General features: G+C 42.8%; 1 protein-coding gene across 5 annotated transcripts; it reads left to right on the plus strand.

The window, feature by feature from the left end:
- The first annotated feature begins 12,503 nt into the window (after positions 1-12,503).
- On the plus strand, positions 12,504-24,844 carry apoob (apolipoprotein O, b). 5 transcript variants are annotated; one of them, XM_082970772.1, is made up of 10 exons: positions 12,504-12,645; positions 19,419-19,505; positions 19,766-19,882; positions 20,095-20,217; positions 20,372-20,404; positions 20,649-20,703; positions 20,797-20,892; positions 22,364-22,455; positions 23,149-23,238; positions 23,343-24,844. In XM_082970772.1, the coding sequence occupies exons 3-10, from the start codon at positions 19,805-19,807 to the stop codon at positions 23,376-23,378; spliced, it is 603 nt and encodes a 200-aa protein (XP_082826898.1). In that variant the 5' UTR covers positions 12,504-12,645; positions 19,419-19,505; positions 19,766-19,804; the 3' UTR covers positions 23,379-24,844. The 5 variants fall into 5 exon arrangements, with proteins under 5 accessions (XP_082826898.1, XP_014037046.1, XP_082826897.1 ...); XM_082970773.1 differs by lacking the exon at positions 12,504-12,645 and adding an exon at positions 17,867-17,882; XM_014181571.3 differs by lacking the exons at positions 12,504-12,645; positions 19,419-19,505 and adding an exon at positions 12,663-17,882.
- Positions 24,845-26,301: the final 1,457 nt, after the last annotated feature.

The raw sequence follows: 26,301 nt of genomic DNA on the forward strand, positions 1-26,301 counted from the left end.
CACATTTGTGGCCTGCTGGAGGTCATTTTGCAGGGCTCTGGCAGTGCTTCTCCTGCTCCTCCTTGCACAAAGGCGGAGGTAGCGGTCCTGCTGCTGGGTTGTTGCCCTCCTACGGCCTCCTCCACGTCTCCTGATGTACTGGCCTGTCTCCTGGTAGCGCCTCCATGCTCTGGACACTACGCTGACAGACACAGCAAACCTTCTTGCCACAGCTCGCATTGATGTGCCATCCTGGATGAGCTGCACTACCTGAGCCACTTGTGTGGGTTGTAGACTCCGTCTCATGCTACCACTAGAGTGAAAGCACCACCAGCATTCAAAAGTGACCAAAACATCAACCAGGAAGCATAGGAACTGAGAAGTGGTCTGTGGTCTCCACCTGCAGAACCACTCCTTTATTGGGGGTGTCTTGCTTATTGCCTATAATTTCCACCTGTTGTCTATTCCATTTGCACAACAGCATGTGAAATTTATTGTCAATCAGTGTTGCTTCCTAAGTGGACAGTTTGATTTCACAGATGTGTGATTGACTTGGAGTTACATTGTTGTTTAAGTGTTCCCTTGATTTTTTTGAGCAGTATATATTTACAACCTTATACTTTTACTCAAGTAGTATTTTACTGGGTGACTTTCCCTTTTACTTGAGGATTTTTCTATTAAGGTATCTAATCATTTTACTCAAGTATGACAAAGGGGTACTTTTTCCGTCACTGTTGCTGAAAGGTGTGTTGTGTGCTCATCTGTGATGCTCACTATAGTTTGCTACCACCAGAAGTTGCTGTTGATGATCATCGTTCTGCAATTTTGGAATCTGGTGTTTTTATCCCCGTTCGACTTGCCGTACAAAAGCAAAGTCACCAGGGAGAGAGATATCAAATGTTGGGAAACTGATAATGGTTAAACTGTTCTCTTATATGATACATTCAGGTTATCTTAGAATAGTACGGATGTAGCTAATGGCAGAGTACAATATGACAACAGTAAAATACTGTTTAAAATAGGGATGCACAATATATCAGTGTACATGTTGGAATCGTCCGATATTAGCTAAAAATGCCAACATCGGTATCGGCCCGATGTCTAGTTTAACGCTGATGTGCATACTTATATAACATAGGTACATGATGTAATGACGCACATGAATGTTGCGCTACATGTGCAACACAACATTCCTAACTTAGCCCACAATGTCTGCTGTTGATTTTGTATTTATTTCACCTTTATTTAACCAGGTAGGCTAGTTGAGAACAAGTTCTCATTTACAACTGCGACCTGGCCAAGATAAAGCAAAGCAGTGCGACACCAACAACACAGTTACACATGGAATAAACAAACAAAGTCAATAATACAATAGAAAAAGTCTATATACAGCGTGTGCAAATGAGGTAAGATAAGGGAGGTAAGGCAAATAGGCCGTAGTGGCGAAATAATTACAATATAGCAATTAGACACAAGTGATAGATATGCAGAAGATGAGTGTGCAAGGAGAGCTACTTGGGTGCAAAGGAGCAAAATAAATAACAGTATGGGCATGAGGTAGTTGGATGGGCTATGTGCAGTGATCTGTGAGCTGCTCTGACAGCTGGTACTTAAAATTAGGGAGGGAGATATGAGACTCTAGCTTCAGTGATTTTTGCAGTTCGTTCCAGTCATTGGCAGCAGATAACTAGAAGGAAAGGCGGCCAAAGGAGGAATTGGCTTTGGGGGTGACCAGTGAAATATACCTGCTGGAGCACGTGTTATGGGTGGGTGCTGCTATGGTGACCAGTGAGCTGAGATAAGGCGGGGCTTTACCTAGCAAAGACTTATAGATGACCTGGAGCCAGTGGGTTTGACGACCAATATGAAGTGAAGGCCAGCCAACAAGAGCGTACAGGTCGCAGTGGTGGGTAGTATATGGGGCTTTGGTGACAAAACGGATGGCACTGTGATAGACTGCATCCAATTTGTTGAGTAGAGTATTGGAGGCTATTTTGTAAATGACATCGCCGAAGTCAAGGATCGGTAGGATAGTCAGTTTTACGAGGGTATGTTTGGCAGCATGAGTGACGGATGCTTTGTTGCGAAATAGGAAGCCGATTGGAGATTTAATTTTGGATTGGAGATGCTTAACGTAAATCTGGAAGGAGAGTTTACAGTCTAACCAGACACCTAGAATATGTGGACAACTACAAATACCTAAGTCAGAACCGTCCAGAGTAATGATGCTGGACGTGTGGGCAGGTGTCATCTGCATAGAGGTGGATCAGAGAATCACCAGCAGCAAGAGCGACGACATTGATGTATACAGAGAAAAGAGTCGGCCCGAGGTTTGAACCCTGTGGCACCCCCATAGAGACTGCCAGAGGTCTGAGAAGTAGTTGGTGAACCAGGCGAGGCAGTCATTTGAGAAACCAAGGCTGTTGAGTCTGCCGATAAGAATGTGGTGATTGACAGAGTCGAAAGCCTTGGCCAGGTCGATGAATACAGCTGCACAGTATTGTCTCTTATCGATGGAGGTTATGATATCATTTAGGACCTTGAGCGTGGCTGAGGTGCACCCATGACCAGCTCAGACACCAGATTGCATAGCGAAGAAGGTACGGTGGGATTTGAAATGGTCTTTGATCTGTTTTGTTAACTTGGCTTTTGAAGACCTTAGAAAGGCAGGGTAGGATAGATATAGATCTGTAGCAGTTTGGGTCTAGAGTGTCACCCCCTTTGAAGAGGGGGATGACCGCGGCAGCTTTCCAATCTTTGGGCATCTCAGACAATACAAAAGAGAGGTTGAACAGGCTAGTAATAGGGGTTGCAACAATTTTGGTGGATAATTTTAGAAAGAGAGGGTCCAGATTGTCTAGCCCGGCTGATCTGTAGGGGTCCAGATTTTGCAGCTCTTTCAGAACATCAGCTATCTGGATTTGGGTGAAGTATAAATGGGGGAGGCTTGGGCAATTTGCTGTGGGGGGTGCAGGGCATTTGACCGGTGTAGGGGTAGCCAGGTGGAAAGCATGGCCAGCTGTAGAAAAATGCTTATTGAAATTCTCAATTATCGCAGATTTATCGGTGGTGACAGTGTTTCCTAGCCTCAGTGCAGTGGGCAGCTGGGAGGAGGTGCTCTTATTCTCCATGTACTTTAGTGTCCCAGAACTTTTGGGAGTATGTTCTACAGGATGCAAATTTATGTTAGGAAAGCAAAGGCTAGCTTTTTCAAACTGCCTATGTATATTGGTTCCTAACTTCCCTGAAAAGTTGCATATCGCGGAGGCTATTCGATGCTAATGCAATACGCCACAGGATGTTTTTGTGCTGGTCAAGGGCAGTCAAGTCTGAAGTGAACCAAGGGCTATATCTGTTCTTATTTCTACATTTTTTGAATGGGACATGCTTATTGAAGATGGTGAGGAAGGCACTTTTAAAGAATAACCAGGCATCCTCTACTAATGGAATGAGATCAATATCCTTCCAGGATACCCGGGCCAGGTCAATTAGAATGGCCTGCTCGCTGAAGTGTTTTAGCGAGCGTTTGACAGTGATGAGGGGTGGTCGTTTGACCGCGGACCCACTACGGATGCAGGCAATGAGGCAGTGATCGCTGAGATCCTGGTTGAAGACAGCAGAGGTGTATTTAGAGGGCAGCTTGGTCAGGATGATATCTATGAGGGTGCCCATGTTTATAGATTTAGGGTTGTACCTGGTAGGTTCCTTGATAATTTGTGTGAGATTGAGGGCATCTAGCTTAGATTGTAGGATGGCCGGGGTGTTAAGCATGTCCCAGATTAGGTCACCTAACAGCACAAGCTCTGAAGATAGATTGGGGGGAAACCAATTCACATGTGGTGTCCAGGGCACAGCTGGGGGCAGAAGGTGGTCTATAGCAAGCGGCAACAGTGAGAGACTTGTTTCTGAAAAGGTGGAGTTTTAAAAGTAGAAGCTCAAATTGTTTGGGCACAGACCTGGATAGTAAGACAGAACTCTGTGTGGACCGAGAGTAAGAACATTTCAGCAAGACAACTCAAGGGCGAAATCCATTAATGCCAAGATAATGGAATTCATTGCCCTTGACAATCAATTGTTCTCTGTCGTGGGTGATGTTGGCCTTCACCGACTGGTCGAGCACCGGTACACACTACCAAGTGCACTATTTTTCAGATGTTACCCTACTGGAGTTACACAGTAATAGCGTCACTGCTATTAGCTTCACCATTTGGGTCTTTGCGTGTCAAGATACAGTAACACTGTCAAAGTTGTATAAAAAGCTGTATAAAAAAAGTATGAAAATAAAAACACCGGTTGTTCAACTGCAGCTTCTGGGGTAGCTAGCTTTAGCTTGGTACCTAGCTAGCATCAATATAACCACTCTGAAAACAATGACCAGTAGAAACTGCAGTCATTTTCATTATTCTTAGCAATGATTTAGGAATCCTTGTAAGTATTAGCTAGGTTGCCACTTGTCGAGTGCATGAAAATAAATAGCTAGCCAGCTACTTAACCCTGTTGCCAAAAGCTAACTTTATAAGCAGCCAGCTAGCTTCATCTGGCTAGGGTTATGCGTTGTGAAGCTAGCCACAATAAGGATTAGGCACAATAGTGGAATTTGCAGTTTGCCTCAAATAAAAGTATGTAATTGACAGTGATGCAAATTAATACAAATAGTAGAATTATGCGATACTTTCATTTTGAAGGCTAACAGCAAAGTCCACTATTGTGGCTAATCCTTATTGTGGCTAGCTTCACATAGATGGGTCCGACCATTAATCAAATATGAACTGTCTTATAAATTAGGGTTATTTTAGATGACACCTAGCCATATAGTTAGCTAGCTAACTATAGCTACTAAAATAGATGTCGTTTTGCGGGAAGAACATTGTTTGCATCCATGAGCTAGCTAGCATACGTATCGATTAATCGTTGTGACATAAAATACGAGTGATAGTGTAATCAATGTGTAATAACTACGTAAAATAATTATGGACTCGTTACACTATTGTGACGTGCAGTCATATTCCGGTCCTGATTGGTCAACAAGCTTAATTGACAAATATGCCAAATATTGTTATATAGTATCTTTTTTTGACAAGCAAAGACCCAAACGGTGTTTCAAAGACGTCCTGGTTGAGAATGAAACGACTGAACAAATGAACAACGAAACGGCACGGTAAGTAAGTGAAAGAAATAGGTTTTGGTTATATTTTACTGATAATGGGGACAAAGGTAAATGCCAACAAATGTAACTTTTTGGGGTGTGTATCCTTTAACTAGGCAAGGCAGTTAAGAACAAATTCAAGTCGGTTAGGACATCTACTCTGTGCATGACACAAGTAATTTTTCCAACTATTGTTAACAGACAGTTTATTTCACCTTTATTTATCTAGGCAGGTCAGTTAAGAACACATTCTTATTTTCAATGACGGCCTAGGAACAGTGGGTTAACTGCCTTATTCAGGGGCAGAACGACAGATTTGTAGCTTGTCAGCTCAGGGATTCGAACATGCAACCTTTCGGTAACTAGTCCAACGCTCTAACCACTAGGCTACTCCCAAGTTGACTGTGCCTTTAAAAACAAAAAATCTGGAAAATGATGTCATGGCTTTAGAAGCTTTTGATAGGCTAATTGACATCATTTGGGTCAATTGTAGGTGTACCTGTGGATGTATTTCAAGGCCTACCTTCAAACTCAGTGCCTCTGCTTGACATCATGGGAAAATCAACAGAAATCAGCCAAGATCTCAGAAAGAAAAAAATGTAGACCTCCACAGGTCTGGTTCATCCTTGGGAGCAATTTCCAAATGCCTGAAGGTACTTTCATCTATACAAACAATAGTATGCAAGTATAAACACCATGGGACCACGCAGCTGTCATACTGCTCAGGAGACGTGTTCTACATTTACATTTTAGTCATTTAGCAGACGCTCCTATCCAGAGCAACTTACAGTAGTGAATGCATACATTCAATTTCACACATTTTTTTTTTTTTGTACTGGCCCCCCGTGGGAATTGAACCCACAACCCTGGCGTTGCACACACCATGCTGGCGTTGCAAACACCATGCTCTACCAACTGAGCCACAGGGAAGCTGTTCTGCCTCCTAGAGATGAACGTACTTTGGTGCGAAAGTGCAAATCAATCCCAGAACAACAACAAAGGACGTTGTGAAGATGCTGAAGGAAACAGGTACAAAAGTATCTATATCCACATTAAAATGAGTCCTATATAGACATAACCTGAAAGGCCGCTCAGCAAGGAAGAAGCCACTGCTCCAAAACCGCCATAAACAAGCCAGACTACGGTTTGCAACTGCACATGGGGACAAAGGTCGTACTTTTTGGAGAAATGTCCTCTGGTCTGATGAAACAAAAATAGAACTGTTTGGCCATAATGACCATCGTTATGTTTGGAGGAAAAAGGGGTATGTTTGCAAGCCGAAGAACACCATCCCAACCGTGAAGCACGGGGGTGGCAGCATCATGTTGTGGGGGTGCTTTGCTGCAGGAGGGACCGGTGCACTTCACAAAATAGATGCCATCATGAGGGAAGAAATGTATGTGGATATATTGAGGCAACATCTCAAGACATCAGTCAGGAAGCTTGGTCGCAAATGGGTCTTCCAAATGGGCAATGACCCCAAGCATACTTCCAAAGTTGTGGCAAAATGGCTTAAGGACAACAAAGTCAAGATATTGGAGTGGCCATCACAAAGCCCTGACCTCAATCCCATATAACATTTGTGGGCAGAACTGAAAAAGCGTGTGTGAGCAATGAGGCCTACAAACCTGACTCAGTTACACCAGCTCTGTCAGGAGGAATGGGCCAAAATTCACCCAACTTATTGTGGGAAGCTTGTGGAAGGCTACCCGAAACATTTGACCCAAGTTAAACAATTTAAAGGCAATGCTACAAAATACTAATTGAGTGTATGTAAACTTCTGACCCACTGGGAATGTGATGAAAGAAATAAAAGCTGAAATAAATAATTCTCTCTACTATTATTCTGACATTTCACATTCTTAAAATAAAGTGGTGTTCCTAACTGACCAGACAGGGAATTTTTCCTAGGATTAAATGTCAGGAATTGTGAAAAACTGAGTTTAAATGTATTTGGCTAAGGTGTATGTAAACTTCTGACTTGAACTGTACTTGAGCTGCGGCTCTAAAGTAAAATAGAGGGACCGGAGCTGCAACACGCAAACATATTTCAATCGAGCAGCCTACAGCAACTTTGTGCTGTAAGTAATATTATCTGCAAAGTGCCTTGTGGGAGCCTGCCCCCACCCAAACAGCTCTTAATAGTAGATAAGATTTGACAAGCATGTCAACACTTCTTGACGAAAATACAGTGCCTTGCAAAAGTATTCATCCCCCTTGGCGTTTTTCCTATTTTGTTGCATTACAACCTGTAATTTGAATGGATTTTTATTTGGATTTCATGTAATGGACATACACAAAATAGTCCAAATTGGTGAAGTGAAAAAATAAATAATAATTGGTTAAAAAAATTCAAAAAAATGGAAATGTGGTGCGTGCATATGTATTTACCCCCTTTGCTATGAAGCCCCTAAATAAGATCTGGTGCAACCAATTACCTCCAGAAGTCACATAATTAGTTAGATTGCACACAGGTGGACTTTATTTAAGCGTTACATGATCTGTCACATGATCTCAGTGTATATATATACACCTGTTCTGAAGGCCCCAGAGTCTGCAACACCACTAAGCAAGGGGCACCACCAAGCAAGTGGCACCATGAAGATCAAGGAGCTCTCCAAACAGGTCAGGGACAAAGTTGTGGAGAAGTACAGATCAGGGTTGGGTTATAAAATATCAGAAACTTTTAACATATCACGGAGCACCATTAAATCCATTATTAAGAAATCGAAAGAATATGGCACCACAGCAAACCTGCCAAGAGAGGACCGCCCACCAAAACTCACGGACCAGGCAAGGAGGGAATTAATCAGAGAGGCAACAAAGATACCAAAGATAACCCTGAACGAGCTGTAAAGCTCCACAGCGAAGATTTGAGTATCTGTCCATAGGACCACTTTAAGCCGTACACTCCACAGAGCTGGGCTTTACGGAAGACTGGCCAGAAAAAAGCCATTGTTAAAAAAAAACAATGCAAAGAGCATGTGGCAGACTCCCCAAACATATGGAAGAAGGTACTCTGGTCAGATGAGACAAACATTTTGCTTTTTGGCCATCAAGGAAAACACTATGTCTGGCGCAAACCCAACACCTCTCATTACCCCGAGAACACCATCCCCACAGTGAAGCATGGTGGTGGCAGCATCATGCTGTGGGGATGTTTTTCCTCGGCGGGGACTGGGAAACAGGTCAGAATTGAAGGAATGATGGATGGCGCTAAATACAGGGAAATTCTTGAGGGAAACCTATTTCAGTCTTCCAGAGATTTGAGACTGGGACGGAGGTTCACCTTCCAGCAGGACAATGACCCTAAGCATACTGCTAAAACAACACTTACAGTGAGGGAAAAAAGTATTTGATCCCCTGCTGATTTTGTACATTTGCACACTGACAAAGAAATGATCAATCTATAATTTTAATGGTAGGTTTATTTGAACAGTGAGAGACAGAATAACAACAAAAAAATCCAGAATAACGCATGTCAAAAATGTTATAAATTGATTTGCATTTTAATGAGGGAAATAAGTATTTGACCCCTCTGCAAAACATGACTTAGTACTTGGTGGCAAAACCCTTGTTGGCAATCACAGGGGTCAGATGTTTCTTGTAGTTGGCCACCAGGTTTGCACACATCTCAAGAGGGATTTTGTCCCACTCCTCTTTGCAGATCTTCTCCAAGTCATTAAGGTTTCGAGGCTGACGTTTGGCAACTCAAACCTTCAGCTCCCTCCACAGATTTTCTATGGGATTAAGCTCTGGAGACTGGCTAGGCCACTCCAGGACCTTAATGTGCTTCTTCTTGAGCCACTCCTTTGTTGCCTTGGCCGTGTGTTTTGGGTCATTGTCATCCTGGAATACCCATCCACGACCCATTTTCAATGCCCTGGCTGAGGGAAGGAGGCTCTCACCCAAGATTTGACGGTACATGGCCCCGTCCATCGTCCCTTTGATGCAGTGAAGTTGTCCTGTCCCCTTAGCAGAAAAACACCCCCAAAGCATAATGTTTCCACCTCCATGTTTGACGGTGGGGATGGTGTTCTTGGGGTCATAGGCAGCATTCCTCCTCCTCCAAACACGGCGAGTTGAGTTGATGCCAAAGAGCTCCATTTTGGTCTCATCTGACCACAACACTTTCACCCAGTTGTCCTCTGAATCATTCAGATGTTCATTGGCAAACTTCAGACGGGCATGTATATGTGCTTTCTTGAGCAGGGGGACCTTGTGGGCGCTGCAGGATTTCAGTCCTTCACGGCGTAGTGTGTTGCCAATTGTTTTCTTGGTGACTATGGTCCCAGCTGCCTTGAGATCATTGACAAGATCCTCCAGTGTAGTTCTGGGCTGATTCCTCACCGTTCTCATGATCATTGCAACTCCACGAGGTGAGATCTTGCATGGAGCCCCAGGCCGAGGGATATTGCCAGTTCTTTTGTGTTTCTTCCATTTGCAAATAATCGCACCAACTGTTGTCACCTTCTCAACAAGCTGTTTGGCGATGGTCTTGTAGCCCATTCCAGCCTTGTGTAGGTCTACAATCTTGTCCCTGACATCCTTGGAGAGCTCTTTGGTCTTGGCCATGGTGGAGAGTTTGGAATCTGATTGATTGATTGCTTCTGTGGACAGGTGTCTTTTATACAGGTAACAAGCTGCGATAAGGAGCACTCCTTTTAAGAGTGTGCTCCTAATCTCAGCTCGTTACCTATATAAAAGACACCTGGTAGCCAGAAATCTTTCTGATTGAGGGGGTTAAATACTTATTTCCCTCATTAAAATGCAAATCAATTTATAACATTTTTGACATGTGTTTTTCTGATTTCTTTTTGTTGTTATTCTGTCTCTCACTGTTCAAATAAACCTACCGTTAAAATTATAGACTGATCATTTCTTTGTCAGTGGGCAAACGTACAAAATCAGCAGGGGATCAAATACTTTTTTCCCTCACTGTAAGTAGTTTAAGGGGAAACATTTAAATGTCTTGGAATAGCCTAGTCAAAGCCCAGACCTCAATCCAATTGAGAATCTGTGGTATGACTTAAAGATTGCTGTATGCCAGCGGAACCCATTCAACTTAAAGGAGCTGGAGCAGTTTTGCCTTGAAGAATGGGCAAAAATCCCAGTGGCTAAATGTGCCAAGCTTATAGAGACATACCCTAACAAACTTGCAGCTGTAATTGCTACAAAAGGTGGCTCTACAAAGTATTGACTTTGGAAGGGGTGAATAGTTATGCACGCTCAAGTTTTCTGTTTTTTTGTCTTATTCCTTGTTTGTTTCACAATAAAACATATTTTGCATCTTCAGAGTGTTAGGCATGTTGTGTAAATCACATGATACAAACCCCCCAAAAATCCATTTTAATTCCAAGTTGTAAGGCAACAAAATAGGAAAAATGCCGAGGAGGGTGAATACTTTCACAAGACACTGTATGAAGAATATTTCAAGGACAGCTTATTTCCATCTTCGTAAGTTTTTGTCCAAAAATTATGCAAAAAAGCTAATCCATGCTTTTGTCACTTCTAGATTAGACTACTACAATGCTCTACCTTCTGGCTACACGGATAAAGCACTAAATAAACTTTGGTTAGTGCTAAACACGGCTGCTAAAATCTTGACTAGAACCCCAAAATTGGATCATATTACTCCAGCGTTAGACTCTCTACACTGGCTTCCTGTTATGGCTAGGGCTGATGTCAAGGTTTTACTGCTAACTTGCAAAACATTACATGGGCTTGCGCCTACCCATCTCTCCAATTTCTGTCCTGCCGTACATATCTACACGCAGGTCTCCTTATTGTCCCTAGAATTTCTAAGCAAACAGCTGGAACCAGGGCTTTCTCCTATAGAGCTCCATTTTTATGGAATAGTCTGCCTATCCATGTGAGAGATGCAGACTCGGTCACAACCTTTAAGGCTTTATTCAAGACTCATCTCTTCAGTAAGTCATATGATTGAGTGTAGTCTGGCCCAGGGGTGTGAAGGTGAACAGAAAGGCACTGGAGCGACGAAAAGCCCTTGCTGTTTCTGCCTGGCCGGTTCTCCTCTCTCCACTTTGATTCTCTGCCTCTGACCCTGTTACGGGGGCTGAGTCACTGGCTTACTAGTGCTCTTCCATGCCGTCCCTAGGAGGGGTGCGTCACTTGAATAGGTTGAGTCACTGACGCGATCTTCCTGTCTGGGTTGGTGCCCCCTCTGGTTCGTGCCGTGGGGGAGATCTTCGTGGGCTATACTCAACCTTGTCTCAGGGTAGTAAGTTGGTGGGCTGTGGATATCCCTCTGGTGGTGTGGGGGCTGTGCTTTGTCAAAGTGGGTGGGGTTATATCCTGTCTGGTTGGCCCTGTCCAGGGGTATCGTCAGATGGGGCCACAGTGTCTCCGACTCCTCCTGTCTCGACCTCCAGTATCTATGCTGCAATAGTTTGTGTCGAGGGGGCTAGGGTCAGTCTGTTATATCTGGTGTAATTCTCCTGTCTTATCATGTGTCCTGTGTGAATTTAAGTATGCTCCCTCTAATTCTCTCCCTCCCCTCCCGGAGGACCTGAGCCCTTTGACCATGCCTCAGGACTACGTGGCCTGATGACTCCTTGCTGTCCCCAGTCCACCTGGTCGTGCTGCTGCTCCAGTTAAAACTGTTCTGCCTGCGGCTATGGAACCCTGACCTGTTCACCAGACGTGCTACTTTGTCCCGGACCTACTGTTTTCGACTCTCTCTCTACCGCACCTGCTGTCTCAACTTCTGAATGCTCGGCTATGAAAAGCCAACTGACATACTGTATACTCATGAGGTGCTAACCTGTTGCACCCTCTACAACCACTGTGATGATTATTATTTGACCTTGCTGGTATCTATGAACGTTTGAACATCTTGGCCAATAACAGCTTTAATATCCACCTGGCACAGCCAGAAGAGGACTGGCCACCCCTCAGAGCCTGGATCCTCTCTAGGTTTCTTCGTAGGTTCCTGCCTTCTAGGGAGTTTTTCAAAGCTACCGTGCTTCTACATCTGCATTGCTTGCTGTTTGGGGTTTTAGGTTGGGTTTTTGTATAGCCCTTTGACATCGGCTGATGTGAAAGGGATTTATAAATACATTTGATTGATCCGTCCCTTCATATAACTGCCAAATAATTGTTCCTGGACAGGAGAGGAGACAGGCCAGCCATACTAGCTACCTCTTCAATACTGAGACTGAGCCTACATCCAAGTTGTCCTGTATGTTATTTTATCTGCAAAGTGCCTTGTGGGAGCCTGCACCCACCCAAACAGCTCTTATTAGCAGATAAGATTGGACACGCATGTCAACTGTCCCTTCGTGTAACTGCCAAATAATTGTTCCCGTAGAGGAGACAGGACAGCCACTATACTAGCTACCTCTTCAATACTGAGACTCAGAGCTGCAGGTTTCTTCTTCACCTCGCTGGTGGCCAGGACAGTCGCAGTGCCCGTCATCAGACCCAGGACCCCTGACACAGCGGCAGACTACGGCACCTGGCAGTGGTTACACATCATGATGCAGGATCATTACTTCATGGTAAATGTATGGCAAGAATCAGGACATTCATTTGTATTTATTAGGGATCTCCATTAGCTACTGCGAAAGCAGCAGCTACTCTTCCTGGGGTCCAAACACATTAAAGCACCTACATTACATACAAAACAAAAGATAACAATACATTATATAACATTATTAAACCACTACATATCTACAATACAAAATGTTTAATACCACCATACAACAAAATCACAATGTGTGCGTATGCATGCATCTGTACCATTGTGTGTGTCTCTTCACAGTCCCCGTTATTCCATAAGGTGTATTTTTACCTGTTTTTTAAAATCTGATTCTACTTCTTTCATCAGTTACCTGATGTGGAATAGAGTTCCATGAAGTCATGGCTCTATCTAGTACTGTGCGCCTCCCATAGTCTGTTCTGTACTTGGGGACTGTGACGAGACCTCTGGTGGCATGTCTTGTGGGGTATGCATGGGTGTCCAAGCTGTGTGCAAATATTTCAAACAGACAGCTCGATACATTCAGCTTGTCAATACCTCTTACAAAAATAAGTAGTGATGAAGTCAATCTCTCTTCCACATTGAGCCATGAGAGATTGACATGCATGTCATTAATGTTAACTCTCTGTGTACTTTTAAGGGCCAGCTGTGCTGCCCTGTTCTGAGCCAACTGCAATTTTCCCAAGTCCTTCTTTGTGGCATCTGACCACAGTAGTCTAGGTGCGACAAAACTAGGGCCGTAGGACCTGCCTTGTTGATAGTGTTGTTAAGAAGGCAGAGTAGTGCTTTATTATGGACAGACTTCTCCCCATCTTAGCTACTGTTGTATCAATATGTTTTGACCATGATAGTTTACAATCCAGGGTAACTCCAAGCAGTTTAGTCATCTCAACTTGCTCAATTTCCACATTATTCATAACTAGATGTAGTTGAGGTTTAGGGAATTGTGATTTGTCCAAAATACAATGCTTTTAGTTTTTGAAATATTTAGGACTAACATTCCTTGCTACACATTCCGAAACTAACTTCAGCTCTTTGTTAAGTGTTGCAGTCATTTCAGTTGCTGTAGTAGCTGACGTGTTTAGTGTTGAGTCATCCGCATACATAGACACACTGGCTTTACTCATGTTGTTAGTAAAGATAGAAAAAAAGTAAGGGGCCTAAACAGCTACCCTGGGGAATTCGTGATTCTACCTGGATTATGTTGGAGAGGCTTCCATTAAAGAACACCCTTTGTGTTCTATTGGGCAAGTAACTCTTTATCCACATTATAGCAGGGGGTGTAAAGCCGTAACACATATGTTTTTCCAACAGCAGACTATGATCAATAATGTCAAAAGCTGCACTGAAGTCTAAGACAGCCTCCACAATCATTTTATCATCAATTTCTCTCAGCCAATCTCAGTAATTTGTGTAAGTGCTGTGCTTGTTGAGTGTCCTTCCCTATAAGCGTGCTGAAAGTCTGTCAATTTGTTTACTGTGAAATAGCATTGTATCTGGTCAAACACCATTTTTTTCCACAAGTTCACTAAGGGTTGGTAAAAGGCTGATTGGTCGGCTATTTGGAATAGGAATGGCAATATCGTCCGCTATTATCCTCAGTAATTTTCCACCCAAATTGTCAGACCCCTGTGGCTTGTCATTGTTGATAGACAAAAACAAAAATGCACCTCTTCCACACTGACTTTACGGAATTTAAAAGTACAATTCTTGCTTTTCATAATTTGGTCAGATATACTTGGATGTATAGTGTCAGTGTTTGTTGCTGGCATGTCATCCCTAAGTTTGTTCATCTTGCCAATGAAAAAGTAATTAAAGTAGTTGGCAATATCAGCTGGTTTTGTGATGAACGAGCCATCTGATTCAAATGAATGATGGAGCCGAGTTTGCCTTTTTTCCCAAAATGTAATTTAAGGTGCTCCAAAGCTTTTCACTATTATTCTTTGTCTAATTTATTTTAGTTTCATAGTATAGATCTTTTTATTTTATTTAGCTCAGTCACATGATTTCTTAATTTGAGGTACGTTTGCCAATCAGTTTGGGCAGCCAGACTTAATTGCCAAACCTTCTGCCTCATCCCTCTCAACCATACCATTTTTCAATTCCTCGTCAATCCAAGGGGATTTCAGTTTTTACAGTCATTTTCTTAATGGGCATGTGCTTATTAGTAACTGGAATAAGTAGTTTCATAAATGTGTCAAGTGCAGCGTCTGGTTGCTCCTCATTACACACCACAGACCAGCAAATATTCTTTACATCATCAACATATGAATCACTACAAAACTTATTGTATGACCTCTTATACACTATATTAGGCCCAGCCTTTGGAACTTTGGTTTTCCTAGATATGGCTACTATATTGTGATCACTACATCCAATGGATTTGGATGCTGCTTTAAAGCAAATCTCTGCAGCATTAGTAAAGATGTGATCAATACATGTTGATGATTTCATTCCTGTGCTGTTTATAATTACCCTGGTAGGTTGACTGACAACCTGAATCAGGTTGCAGGCATTGGTTACAGTTAGAATTTTTTTCTTGAGTGGGCAGCTTGATGAGAGCCAGTCCATATTTAAATCACCCAGAAATGATGCTTCTCTGTTGATATCACATACATTATCAAGCATTTCACACATATTATCCAGATACTGTTGAATCCTTGTGACATATGCAATACGAGTGATAGTGTAATCAATGTGTAATAACTACGTAAAAAATCAATGAACGCTTTAAAGTATTATGTGACGTATTATCCAGATACTGACTGTTAGCACTTGGTGGTCTATAGCTGCTTCTCACAAGAACAGGCTTTAGGTGAGGCATATGAACCTGTAGCCATATTACTTCAACAGTATTTACCATGAGATCCTCTCTAAGCTTTACAAGAATGGGGTTCGGAATATAGACCGCAACATCGCTCCCGTTGGCATTTCTGTCTTTTCGCTAGATGCAGGTAGCCTAGTGTTTAGAGGGTTGGGCAAGTAACCGAAAGGTTGCCAGATCGAATCCCCGAGCTGACAAGGTAAAAATCTGTCGTTCTGCCCATGAACAAGGCAGTTAACCCACTGTTCCTAGGCCGTCATTGTAAATAAGAATGTGTTCTTAACTGACTTGCCGAGTTAAATAAAGGGTAAAAAATAAAATGTTAAATAACCATGTATTGCAACCACTATCAAACGTATTATCTAAGTGAGTTTGAGAGATACTCAGAATATGAATGTCATCTGTTACAAGCTAGTTTTTGACTTCATGGACCTTGTTTCTCAGGCTGCATATGTTATTATGGGCTATTTTTAGCTCTTTTCTGGGTTGTTTGATTGTTTTTAATGCTTTACTGGGAAGCTTATCAGAAGTAGACTTGCTCATGTTATTTACAGGTATTGAAAGTAAGTTACACTAACGTTAGCTTACATAACAAGGGCAAATTTTTGCACAAAACAAAGAATAAAGCTAACATTAGCTACAAGTATTTTTTTTAAATACTGTGACACACCCGTTTTGTCCAGTAACGTTAATGCCATGGCCATATTTATGAATTAAAATGTTTTACGAGATGAATAATTTTTTCTCAAATTCAGACAGTAAAACGTCTTCTCTTTTAGCTAGTCATAAATATGGCTAGATAGCTAATGTTAAATGTCAAAGATATTTATTAGGGATGCATGATATATCGGTGAACATATCGGAATCGGACGATAATAGCTAAAAATGCCAACATCGGTATCGGCCGATGTGCAAAACCTATGTCAAAGCTGACGTGCATACCTATATAACGTATGTACATGACGTAATGACACCACGTAAAATGTTGCACTACACGTGCATCACAGCATTCCTAACCTAGCCCACGTCGGTTGTGTGGTTCGAGCAGTCAACAAGTCAGTCATTTGAAAGAGTAAGAATATTTCAGCGAGACAACTCAAGGGTGAAATTCATTAAAGCCAAGATAATGGATTTCATTACCCTTGACAATCAACCGTTCTCTGTCGTGGGTGATGTTGGCTTTTGCCGACTGGTCGAGCACCGGTACAAACTACCAAGTGCGCTATTTTTCAGTTATTGCCCTACACAGTAATAGCGTCAATGCTATTATCTTCACAACATACATACTGTAATGACCCTGGGTTTATAAGGGCGGATATCGACTCTGCTGCACTAGCATTCTTTTGGGGCACAGTCGATAGTGCGCTGGACTTCGGGCTAGAAGGTCGAGGGTTCGAGACCTGCTCCCGGCCTGTTTCATTACAATATCATCAACACTTAGGCCCAGTTGGTTTTCCAGACGTTAAACCTACTTCTGGACTAAAAAGCAATGCGCAATAGTGAATCTCCACTGAAAGTGTTTTTTTTTTGTGCAGGAATAGCATGCATCTGGCAAACGGGCCAATATTATGACAAACTTCAGTCTTTAAATAGCGGACTCCCTCTGCTGGTCAACATGTGTATTACTCCTGCTGTTTTTATTTGGGACAGGGCGTGTCTGTCTGTCATAGCTCAGCATTTATAATCAGCCCTCAGTCTCAGTAGGATAAAATGTGGATAAAAACACCCTGTACGATGACTGTATTTCTAAAAGAAAAAAGAAATTAGATAAACAATGTATTTACTATAATCTGAGTAGACACTGGTATTTGGAACACTTGTTGTTCATACTGTTATGCTTTTCAGCTTTACACCAACATAGTCTGATGGCAATATTGGTGTTTTATTGAGTGTGTTGGCAGTGGTGTAAAGTATTTAACTAAAAATACTTTAAAGTACAACTATTACTTAACTGCATTCTTAAAAATAACACGTGATCATCCATATTGCCTCTGATCTGGCTGACTCACTAAACACATGCAACTTTTGTAAATTATGTTGGTGTGCCCCTGTCTATCCGTACATTTTAAATACATTTGAAATGATTTCAACTTTTACTTTTGATACTTAAGTATATTTAGAACCAAATACTTTAAGACTTTTACTCAAGTAGTATTTTACTGGGTGACTTTCACTTTTACTTGAGTAACTTTCTATTCAGGTATCTATACTTTTACTCAAGTATGACAAAGGGGTACTTTTTCCACCGCTGTGTTGGGGAAAAGTGTGTCGTGTGCTCACCTATGATGCTCACTATAGTGTGCTACCACCAGATGTCGCTGTTGAGATGAATATTGTTACACAATATCGAAATATGGTGTTTTTATTGCCATCCGACTTGCCGTACAAAAGCAAAGTCACCAGGAAGAGAAATGTCAAACGTTTGGAAACTGGTAACGGTTAAACTGTTCTCTTGTATGATACATTCAGATTATTTTAGAATAGTACGGACTACAAAATGACAACCGTAAAATACTGTTTAAAAGAGTGATGTTGGTTGGGCTGAGCAAAGGCTAGCTAGCTAACGTGAGCCTCAGCAAACCAAACCACTACAACAGTGTGGCCAGGGTCAATGAAGTTAACATAGACAGAAGGGGTTAGTTATAAATATTCGACATTAGCTAGCTAGCCATATGTATGACGAGCTAAAATTGAAGACGTTTAACGATCTGAATTCGCGATCAAAAAAATTATTAATCTCGTAAAACGTATTTTTATTCATACATTTGGCCATGGCATTACTGGACAAACCGGGTATGTCCGGGTTTATAAATATACTTAATATATTAGCCTTATTCTTTATTTTACGCAAAACTTTGCCCTTATGTAGGCTAACGTTAGTGTAACTTACAGTGCATTCGGGAAGTATTCAGACCTCTTGACTTTTTCCACATTTTGTTACGTTACGGCCTTATTCAAAAATGTATTTAAAGAATTCCCCCCTCAATCTAAACACAATACCCTATAATGACAAAGCAAAAACAGGTTGATATTTTTGCAAATTTAGTAGAAATAAAAAAAACAAGTTTACATAAGTATTCAGACCCTTTATACTCAGTACTTTGAAGCACCTTTGGCAGCGATTACAGCCTCGAGTATTCTTGGGTATGAAGCTACAAGCTTGGCACACCTGTATTTGGGGAGTTTCTCCCATTCTTCTCTTCAGATCCTCTCAAACTGTCAGGTTAGATGGGGAGCGTCGCTGCACAGCTATTTTCAGTTATCTCCAGAGATGTTCGATCGGGCTCTGGCTCAACTACATTCTCAACTCCTTCATTGTCTTGGCTGTGTGCTTAGGGTCGTTGTCCTGTTGGAAGGTGAACCTTCGCCAGGTTTCCTCCCGTCATGACGCTTGGCATTCAGGCCAAAGAGTTCAATCTTGGTTTCATCAGACCAGAGAATCTTGTTTCTCATGGTCTGAGTCCTTTTTGGTAAACTCCAAGAGGGCTGTCATGTGACTTTTACTAGGAGTGGCTTCCATTTGGCCACTACCATAAAGGCTTGATTGGTGGAGTGTTGCAGAGAGGGTTGTCCTTCTGGAAGGTTCTCCCATCTCCACAGAGGAACTCTGGAGCTCTGTCAGAGTGACCATCGGGTTCTTGGTCATCTCCCTGACCAAGGCCCTTCTCCCCTGATTGCTCAGTTTGGCCGGGCATCCAGCTCTAGGAAGAGTCTTGGTGGTTCCAAACTTCTTCCATTTAAGAATGCTGGAGGCCACTGTGTTCTTGGGGACCTTCGATGCTGCAGACATTTTTTGGTACCCTTCCCCAGATCTGTGCCTCGACACAACCCTCTCTCAGAGATCTACAGACAATTTGTTCGACCTCATGGCTTGGTTTTTGCTCTGACATGCACTGTCAACTGTGTAACCTTATATAGACAGGTGTGTGCCTTTCCAAATCATGTCCAATCAATTGAATTTACCACAGGTGGACTCCAATCAAGTAATCTCAAGGATGAAACAGGATGCACCTGAGCTCAATTTCGAGTCTCATAGCAAGGGTCTGAATACTTAGGTAAATAAGGTATTTCTGTTTTTTATTTGTAATACATTTGCAAACATTAAAAAAAAAAAAATGTTTTTGCTTTGTCATTATGGGTGTAGATTAAGGACATTTTTTATTTAATCCATTTTAGAATAAGGCTGTAAATGTAACAAAATGTAGAAAAAGTCAAGGGGTCTGAATACCTGCCATGAATGTCCTGATTCTTGCCATACATTTACCCATTTACCATGAAGTAATGATCCTGCATCATGATGTGTAACCACTGCCAGGTGCCGCTGTCTGCCGCTGTGTCAGGGGTCCTGGGTCTGATGACGGGCACTGCGACTGTCCTGGCCAGCAGCGAGGTGAAGAAGAAAGCTGCAGCTCAGAGTCTCAGTATTGAAGAGGTAACTAGTATGGCTGTTCTGTCTCCTCTCCTGTCCGGGAACAATTATTTGGCAGTTATATGAAGGGACAGGTGACATGCGTGTCCAAGCTTATCTGCTAATAAGAGCTGTTTGGGTGGGTGCAGGCACAAGGCACTTTGCAGATAAAATTACTTAGACAGGACAACGTTGCTGTAGGCTGCTCGATTGAAAAGTGTGTGTGTGTATTGCAGCTCCCGTCCCTCTATGTTACTCCAGAGCCGCATCTCCGGTATGTGGAGCCAGAGGTGGGGCCAGTGGAACAGGGCGTGGCCGAGCTGAGGAAATGGGCCGAGCCTTACACCAACCAGTGCCAGGTACACCCCTCTCCCTCAGAGATGTATGCCTCTTACTTACCTGTCAACTGGAACACAATGGATGAATCTAGGCAATCTCATGTGGCATCTCTTTCATTTTCTTTTGAAATCCTCAGATTTAAGGTTTGTGGTAATAGTTATTGTTTTCCTGTAGGAAACGGGTCTGGTTGTCCTGGAGAAAGCTGAGGTAGGTGACAAACATTGTCTACCAAGACTAGACACACTAACATATACACAATGAGTTGTGCCTCATAGTAATGGCTGGAACGGAATACATGGAATGGTATCATACTCATCAAACACATGGTTTCCAGACCATTCCATTCCAGACATTATTATGAGCTGTCCTCCACTCAGCAGCTTCCTATGATTGAAGCATAGATTAAAGTTCTCTCTATCTCCTCTTTGTGATGTCATATCCTGTGAAACAGGAGGTCTACAGGACTGTAGAGCCCACTGTGAGCGCCTCCACCAGGACAGTGAGAGGTGAGAAGACACTCATATCATGCAGATACTTTCATATACACATACATACACAAAACTGTGTGTCCTTTCTCTGTCTCTCTCTTTCTCTCTTAGAGACATATGAGTTCCTCAATGATCCTCCTCCGGACCTCTATGCCAGCGTCGGGGTGGTTGGCTTCTCTGGCTTCTTAGGATTGTACCTGGCCAAAGGTAATGTGTACACACGCACACACACAACTAATTTACCGACGTCGGTTGAATTATTTGAAATCCATGTCGTTTTTTTCTTCTGTGAGCTCAATATGCCATTACTCTAGAGAGAGATCAGATCAAGCAAGAACTCTGGCATGTAGTAGGAAGTTGTAGTTTTCAACATAGTCATTAACTACAATGACCAGAATCCATTGCGAACTGCTGCCACTTGTCCTGGCAAGTCTGTAGATGGCTGGCTGGCTGCTACAGCCTGAGCAGAGATGTGATGATGACTTGGAATTAAATAATAAAGTGATAAAATAAAAAGTAGTATACACAACAACTGAAATATTGTATTAAAGGTAGAATCCTTAGTTGCTACATCCATTGATATACACGAGTATGTGGAGACCCCTTCACATTAGTCGATTTGGCTATTTCAGCCACACCCGTTGCTGACAGGTGTATAAAATCGAGCACACAGTCATGCAATCTCCATAGACAAACATTGGCAGTAGAATGGCCTTACTGAAGAGTTCAGTTACTTTCAACGTGGGAGCAGTGGAAACGCGTTCTCTGGAGTGATGAATCACGCTTCACCATTCAGCAGTCCAACGGACAAATCTGGTTTTGGCGGATGCCAGGAGAACGCTACCTGCCCGAAGGCATAGTGCCAACTAAAGTTTGGTGGAGGAGGAATAATGGTCATGGGGTTGTTTTTCATGGGCTAGGCCCCTTAGTTCCAGTGAAGGGAAATCTTAACACTACAGCATACAATGACATTCTAGACTATTCTGTGCTTCCAACTTTGTGGCAACAGTTTGGGGAAGGCCCTTTACTGTTTCAGCATGACAATGCTCCCTTGCGCGTGCGAGGTCCATACAGAAATGCTTTGTCGAGATTGGTGTGGAAGAACTTGACTGTCCTGCACAGAGCCCTGACCTCAACCCTATCGAACACCTTTGGGATGAATTGGAACGCCGACTGCGAGCCAGGCCTAATCGCCTAACATCAGTGCCCTACCTCAGTAATGCTCTTGTGGCTGAATGGATGCAAGTTCCCGCAGCAATGTTCCAACATCTAGTGGAAAGCCTCCCCAGAAGAGTGGAGGCTGTTATAGCAGCAAAGGGGGAACAACTCCATATTAACACCCATGATTTTGTAATGAGATGTTTGAAGAGCAGGTGTCCACATCCAGGCCCACCCCTCAGCTTTTTACCACAGATGAGGCAGGATGTCCACTTTATTCTTTCAATTAAGGCTTCTAGCTTTAAACTAAGATGAACAAATGATTGTTATTAAGTGATCAGCAGTAATGGGCAGTCACAACCATCATGGGACTTTTATTCATTGTTTCATTCTGTGTTACAGCATTCAACCCACAATGCATTTAATGTAATAATAAATCATCTAAAACCAGGAAAAAAATGTTTTAAACTGAACTGACCTCAAAAAGCAATAATCGCTCAGCACTAGTCTGTGTCTGTAGGTTCCAGGGTGAAGAGGCTGGTGTTTCCTATCGGGCTGATGGCTCTTAGTGCTTCCATGTTCTACCCCCAGCAGGCTGCCTCCTTAACCAAGGTGTGTGTGTGTGTGTGTGTGTGTGTGTGTGTGTGTGTGTGTGTGTGTGTGTGTGTGTGGTGCAATGTTAGTGTGTGTCTTCCATCCCTTTTTCCCCTCTCTCTAACGGGAAAGGCTGTGGTTTCCTGTAGGAAGTTCTGGCTGTGAAATAAGAGCGATTGTGTGTGGGGAGGGTATGTGATTGATAGTCTGCCCTTTGGTTTCAAAGCGGGGTGCCCTATTCTGGTGTGGATTCCTGGTATATTTTAGTCCTGTTTAATGTTGTTGTCTGAGAGAGGCACGCCCAGAGATAGAGAGGATACAGGTGTGTGTTTCTGTGTGCCACAACACAGCTAGATCAGACAGACAGGATGTATGATACAGCAGCAGGAAAGGAAAGTGATGAGGAGACAGCCGTTCAGAGGGAGGGAGGAAAGCTGGGACCTCTGACTGGTGACTGGGGGGGGGGGTTTAATGGCTGTATTTCTGTGAGTTATGAATAGTTTAGACACTTAATGAATGATTAGTGTGTTGGGTGTTTTTGATATGACATTTTGGGCACTAAATCTGTCACATGATTTGTCTGATTGAGGTCAGACTTCATAGGTGTTTCCATTGTGTGTGTGTGTGTGTGTGTGTGTGTGTGTGTGTGTGTGTGTGTGTGTGTGTGTGTGTGTGTGTGTGTGTGTGTGTGTGTGGTTGTCTCCATCTCAGGTGAGCAGGGACTCTGTGTACAACTGGAGTCAGCAGGGTCGGGATGCTGTGGAGACGCTCTGGAAGGACCTGCCATTTGGCAAGGGCAAGGTTTGTCATCATGACAAAGAATCGAGGAAAGATGTTTGACATTCAGCTGAGGTGTGTTCAGTAATAATGATGTGTATTCCTGCTTCCTGTTTTTCCTCAGGCAGGTTGAGAAGACCGAGGACAAGAGCACTGCTAGCTGAGACAGAGAGCCTGGACACATCACCTGGCTGTCACACACACACACACACACACACACATAATGCATCTGAAGAGTGCACTCAGAGTCATATACAGAGTTCATAGAACTTGGTTTGAGATTTTGAAAGTTAATGGCATCAAAGGTCCCAAAACAATCACATTTTGTTGCGTCATGGAACATTTGGTTCAAACGTAGAGGATAGGTTATAATTGGAGCCTGGCCGGTATATTGTTTCACCGATATTATCCGCCTATATTGGCCGTATTGACTGTGCATGTGTGTGTTCATGTTGTGGTCCTAATGTTGTGTCAGAGTCTTTGTGGGTGTGTGTGTGTGTGTGTGTGTGTGTGTGTGTGTGTGTGTGTGTGTGTGTGTGTGTGTGTGTGTGTGTGTGTGTGTGTGTGTGTGTGTGTGTGTGTGTGTGTGTGTGTGTGTGTGTGTGTGTGTGTGTTCCTAGGTGTGGATTGTTGCTGGCTCTCAGGCTCTTGTTCTCCTATGCCTTTGGCACCTGATTTGATTCATGAAATTGTGAAATCCTCAATGGCTGATGTGAATATAGGGGATTAGGATTCTTGGCATGATAACAACGGTTGTCAGAGGAGTTGGACTAGAAGTTCTGACAGAATCACCTATATTCACAACAGCCCTCTTTTCCTGAGAGTATTTCCCTAGGTGGCAAAGGTGTGCCACAAAGCTCCTCACGGTGCACTTAGTGTTGGCACACAAAACAGAAAAGTATTTGAATTTTGGAGGACATTACATCATGTCATCACACCCACCAGTGGTGAGAACCTGTTATTACCATCATCTACTGTATGTCTAAATGGGTTGGAACCAGGCTCTTGTCGTAAAAATACAATTTGTTTTCAGTGATATAACCTGGCTTACTAGAGGTGATATAAACTCTGTAGGTCTGGGTGTGCTGTACCAGTGTGGATCGAAATCACATTTAACACCCCTATATGCACAGCGCCTCCATGGTGTACACACACCGAAACACACCCTAGACAGAGCACCTTAACATACCTCTGTCTCTCCTGTAACATGATACATCACATTCCCTCTTGCTCTGTTACCTTGCCAACTAACCATGCCAACCTGTTGTAACCATGCCAACGGACACAGGAGACTCCTGTCAGCTGTCTGACCTCGTTTCCGTGGTTGTCTGAATCTTGTTGCTCATGCTTGTTTGTTTTGGTGATGTTTATGTATTTAGTTCTAAAGACATTCCCCCATCATTGATCCACTACAGAGTGCACTACGATAACGTTACATAAATTATTTAAAAAGTTAAACATGTACTTCTACTACTGAAGAATATTTAAACGTGGTGTATATTTGAAGTATTTTGTGTTTCAGGTGATGATTTTCATTTTCAAATGGTTGATTTTGTATTGATTGTCTGTTCCCGGAAAACGACTGTCTATAAACGGAGATATGGGAGGAATAAATCAAACTCATATCTGATTGTGATTGTGTTATTACAGTTAAACTTCAGCACATATTTACTGGTGCTGGATGCATGGAAAGTCATGGTCTGTGTATGCCTCTGGCATTCTCACAAAGACAGAAACAGAGAGAGTAGTCTGTCCATGCTATGAGATAAGTGGGTCATGTCCAAAGGCTATTTTTCCAGATGTATGTTATTGGTTATTCAAACAGGGATTTATCTTCCCTGCCTGTAAATTCATTTAACCATAAAAAGTACACACAGAGAAAAAGATACAGCGAGGAACTACAGCAGCTCTAGCCTGTCCCACATTTTGATGTGCTTTAGCCAACTCCAGGTTCACAACACTACTGAACCTACTGAATCTGCTGTTACCCTGTGATGGGAGTTACACAAAATGTTCACTACAGTCCAGTTTCCCTCCGCAGTGAGGGTGAGCGAGCTTGTGGGATAGGTGAGTTGGGGGTGGGAGTGTCTGTTGGTATGACTTGACCCTCAACCTTATCCGTCATGCCTTGGCGTGTGTGACTCACTGGGGTCATGTTTGCGTGGCTGTGAATGCCTGTGTACGAACATTTGTGTGTCTATTTGTGCAACAGAGTGATGAACACCTGGGCTAGAATAGAACATTGTGTTTAATTTGAAAAGGGTTATAAAAGCTCTCAAGGCCTCATGGGGAGTTAGTGTTTAATCTCCCGGGTGTGTCTTTAAATAGATGGAAACATCACAGGCTCTCTCTCTCAGCCTCAGCCAATGGTTAATCAGTAACGGGGCACCATTTAGAACTCTGGACATCAACAAGTCAGGTTCAAAGGTCAGCGAGGCTCATGGGGAATCTAGGATGAAAATATTATTCCCTGTCTGGAGATAAAGGATGCTGTCTCTTTTTCCCTCTTCTCTTCCCCGCCCTCTCAGATGTGCAGTGCATTCGGAAAATATTCAGACCCCTTGACTTTTCCCACAATTTATTACGTTACAGCCTTATTCTAAAGTTGATTCAATTTATTGTTTTTCCCCTCATCAACCTACACATAATAGCCCATAAGGACAAAGCAAAACCAGGTTTTAGATATTTTGGAAAATAAACTGAAATATCATATTTACATAAGTATTCAGACCCTTTACTCAGTACTTTGTTGAAGCACCTTTGGCAGCGATTACAGTCTCAAATCTTCTTGGGTATGATGCTACAAGCTTGGCACACCTGTATTTGGTTAGTTTCTAACATTGTTCTCTGCAGATCCTCTCAAGCCTTGTCAGGTTGGATGGGGAGCGTCGCTGCACAGCTATTTTCAGGTCTCTCCAGAGATGTTAGATCGGGTTCAAGTCTGGGCTCTGGCTGGGCCACTCAAGGACATTCAAAGACTTGTCTCAAAGCCACTCCTGTGTTGTCTTGGCTGTGTGCTTAGGGTCGTTGTCCTGTTGGAAGGGCAACAAACCTTTGCCCCAGTCTGTAGTCCTGAGCGCTCTGGAG

This window comes from Salmo salar, chromosome 29 (assembly GCF_965601325.2).
Source record: "Salmo salar chromosome 29, fSalSal1, whole genome shotgun sequence".
In the NCBI taxonomy this organism is placed as follows: Eukaryota; Metazoa; Chordata; class Actinopteri; order Salmoniformes; family Salmonidae; genus Salmo; species Salmo salar.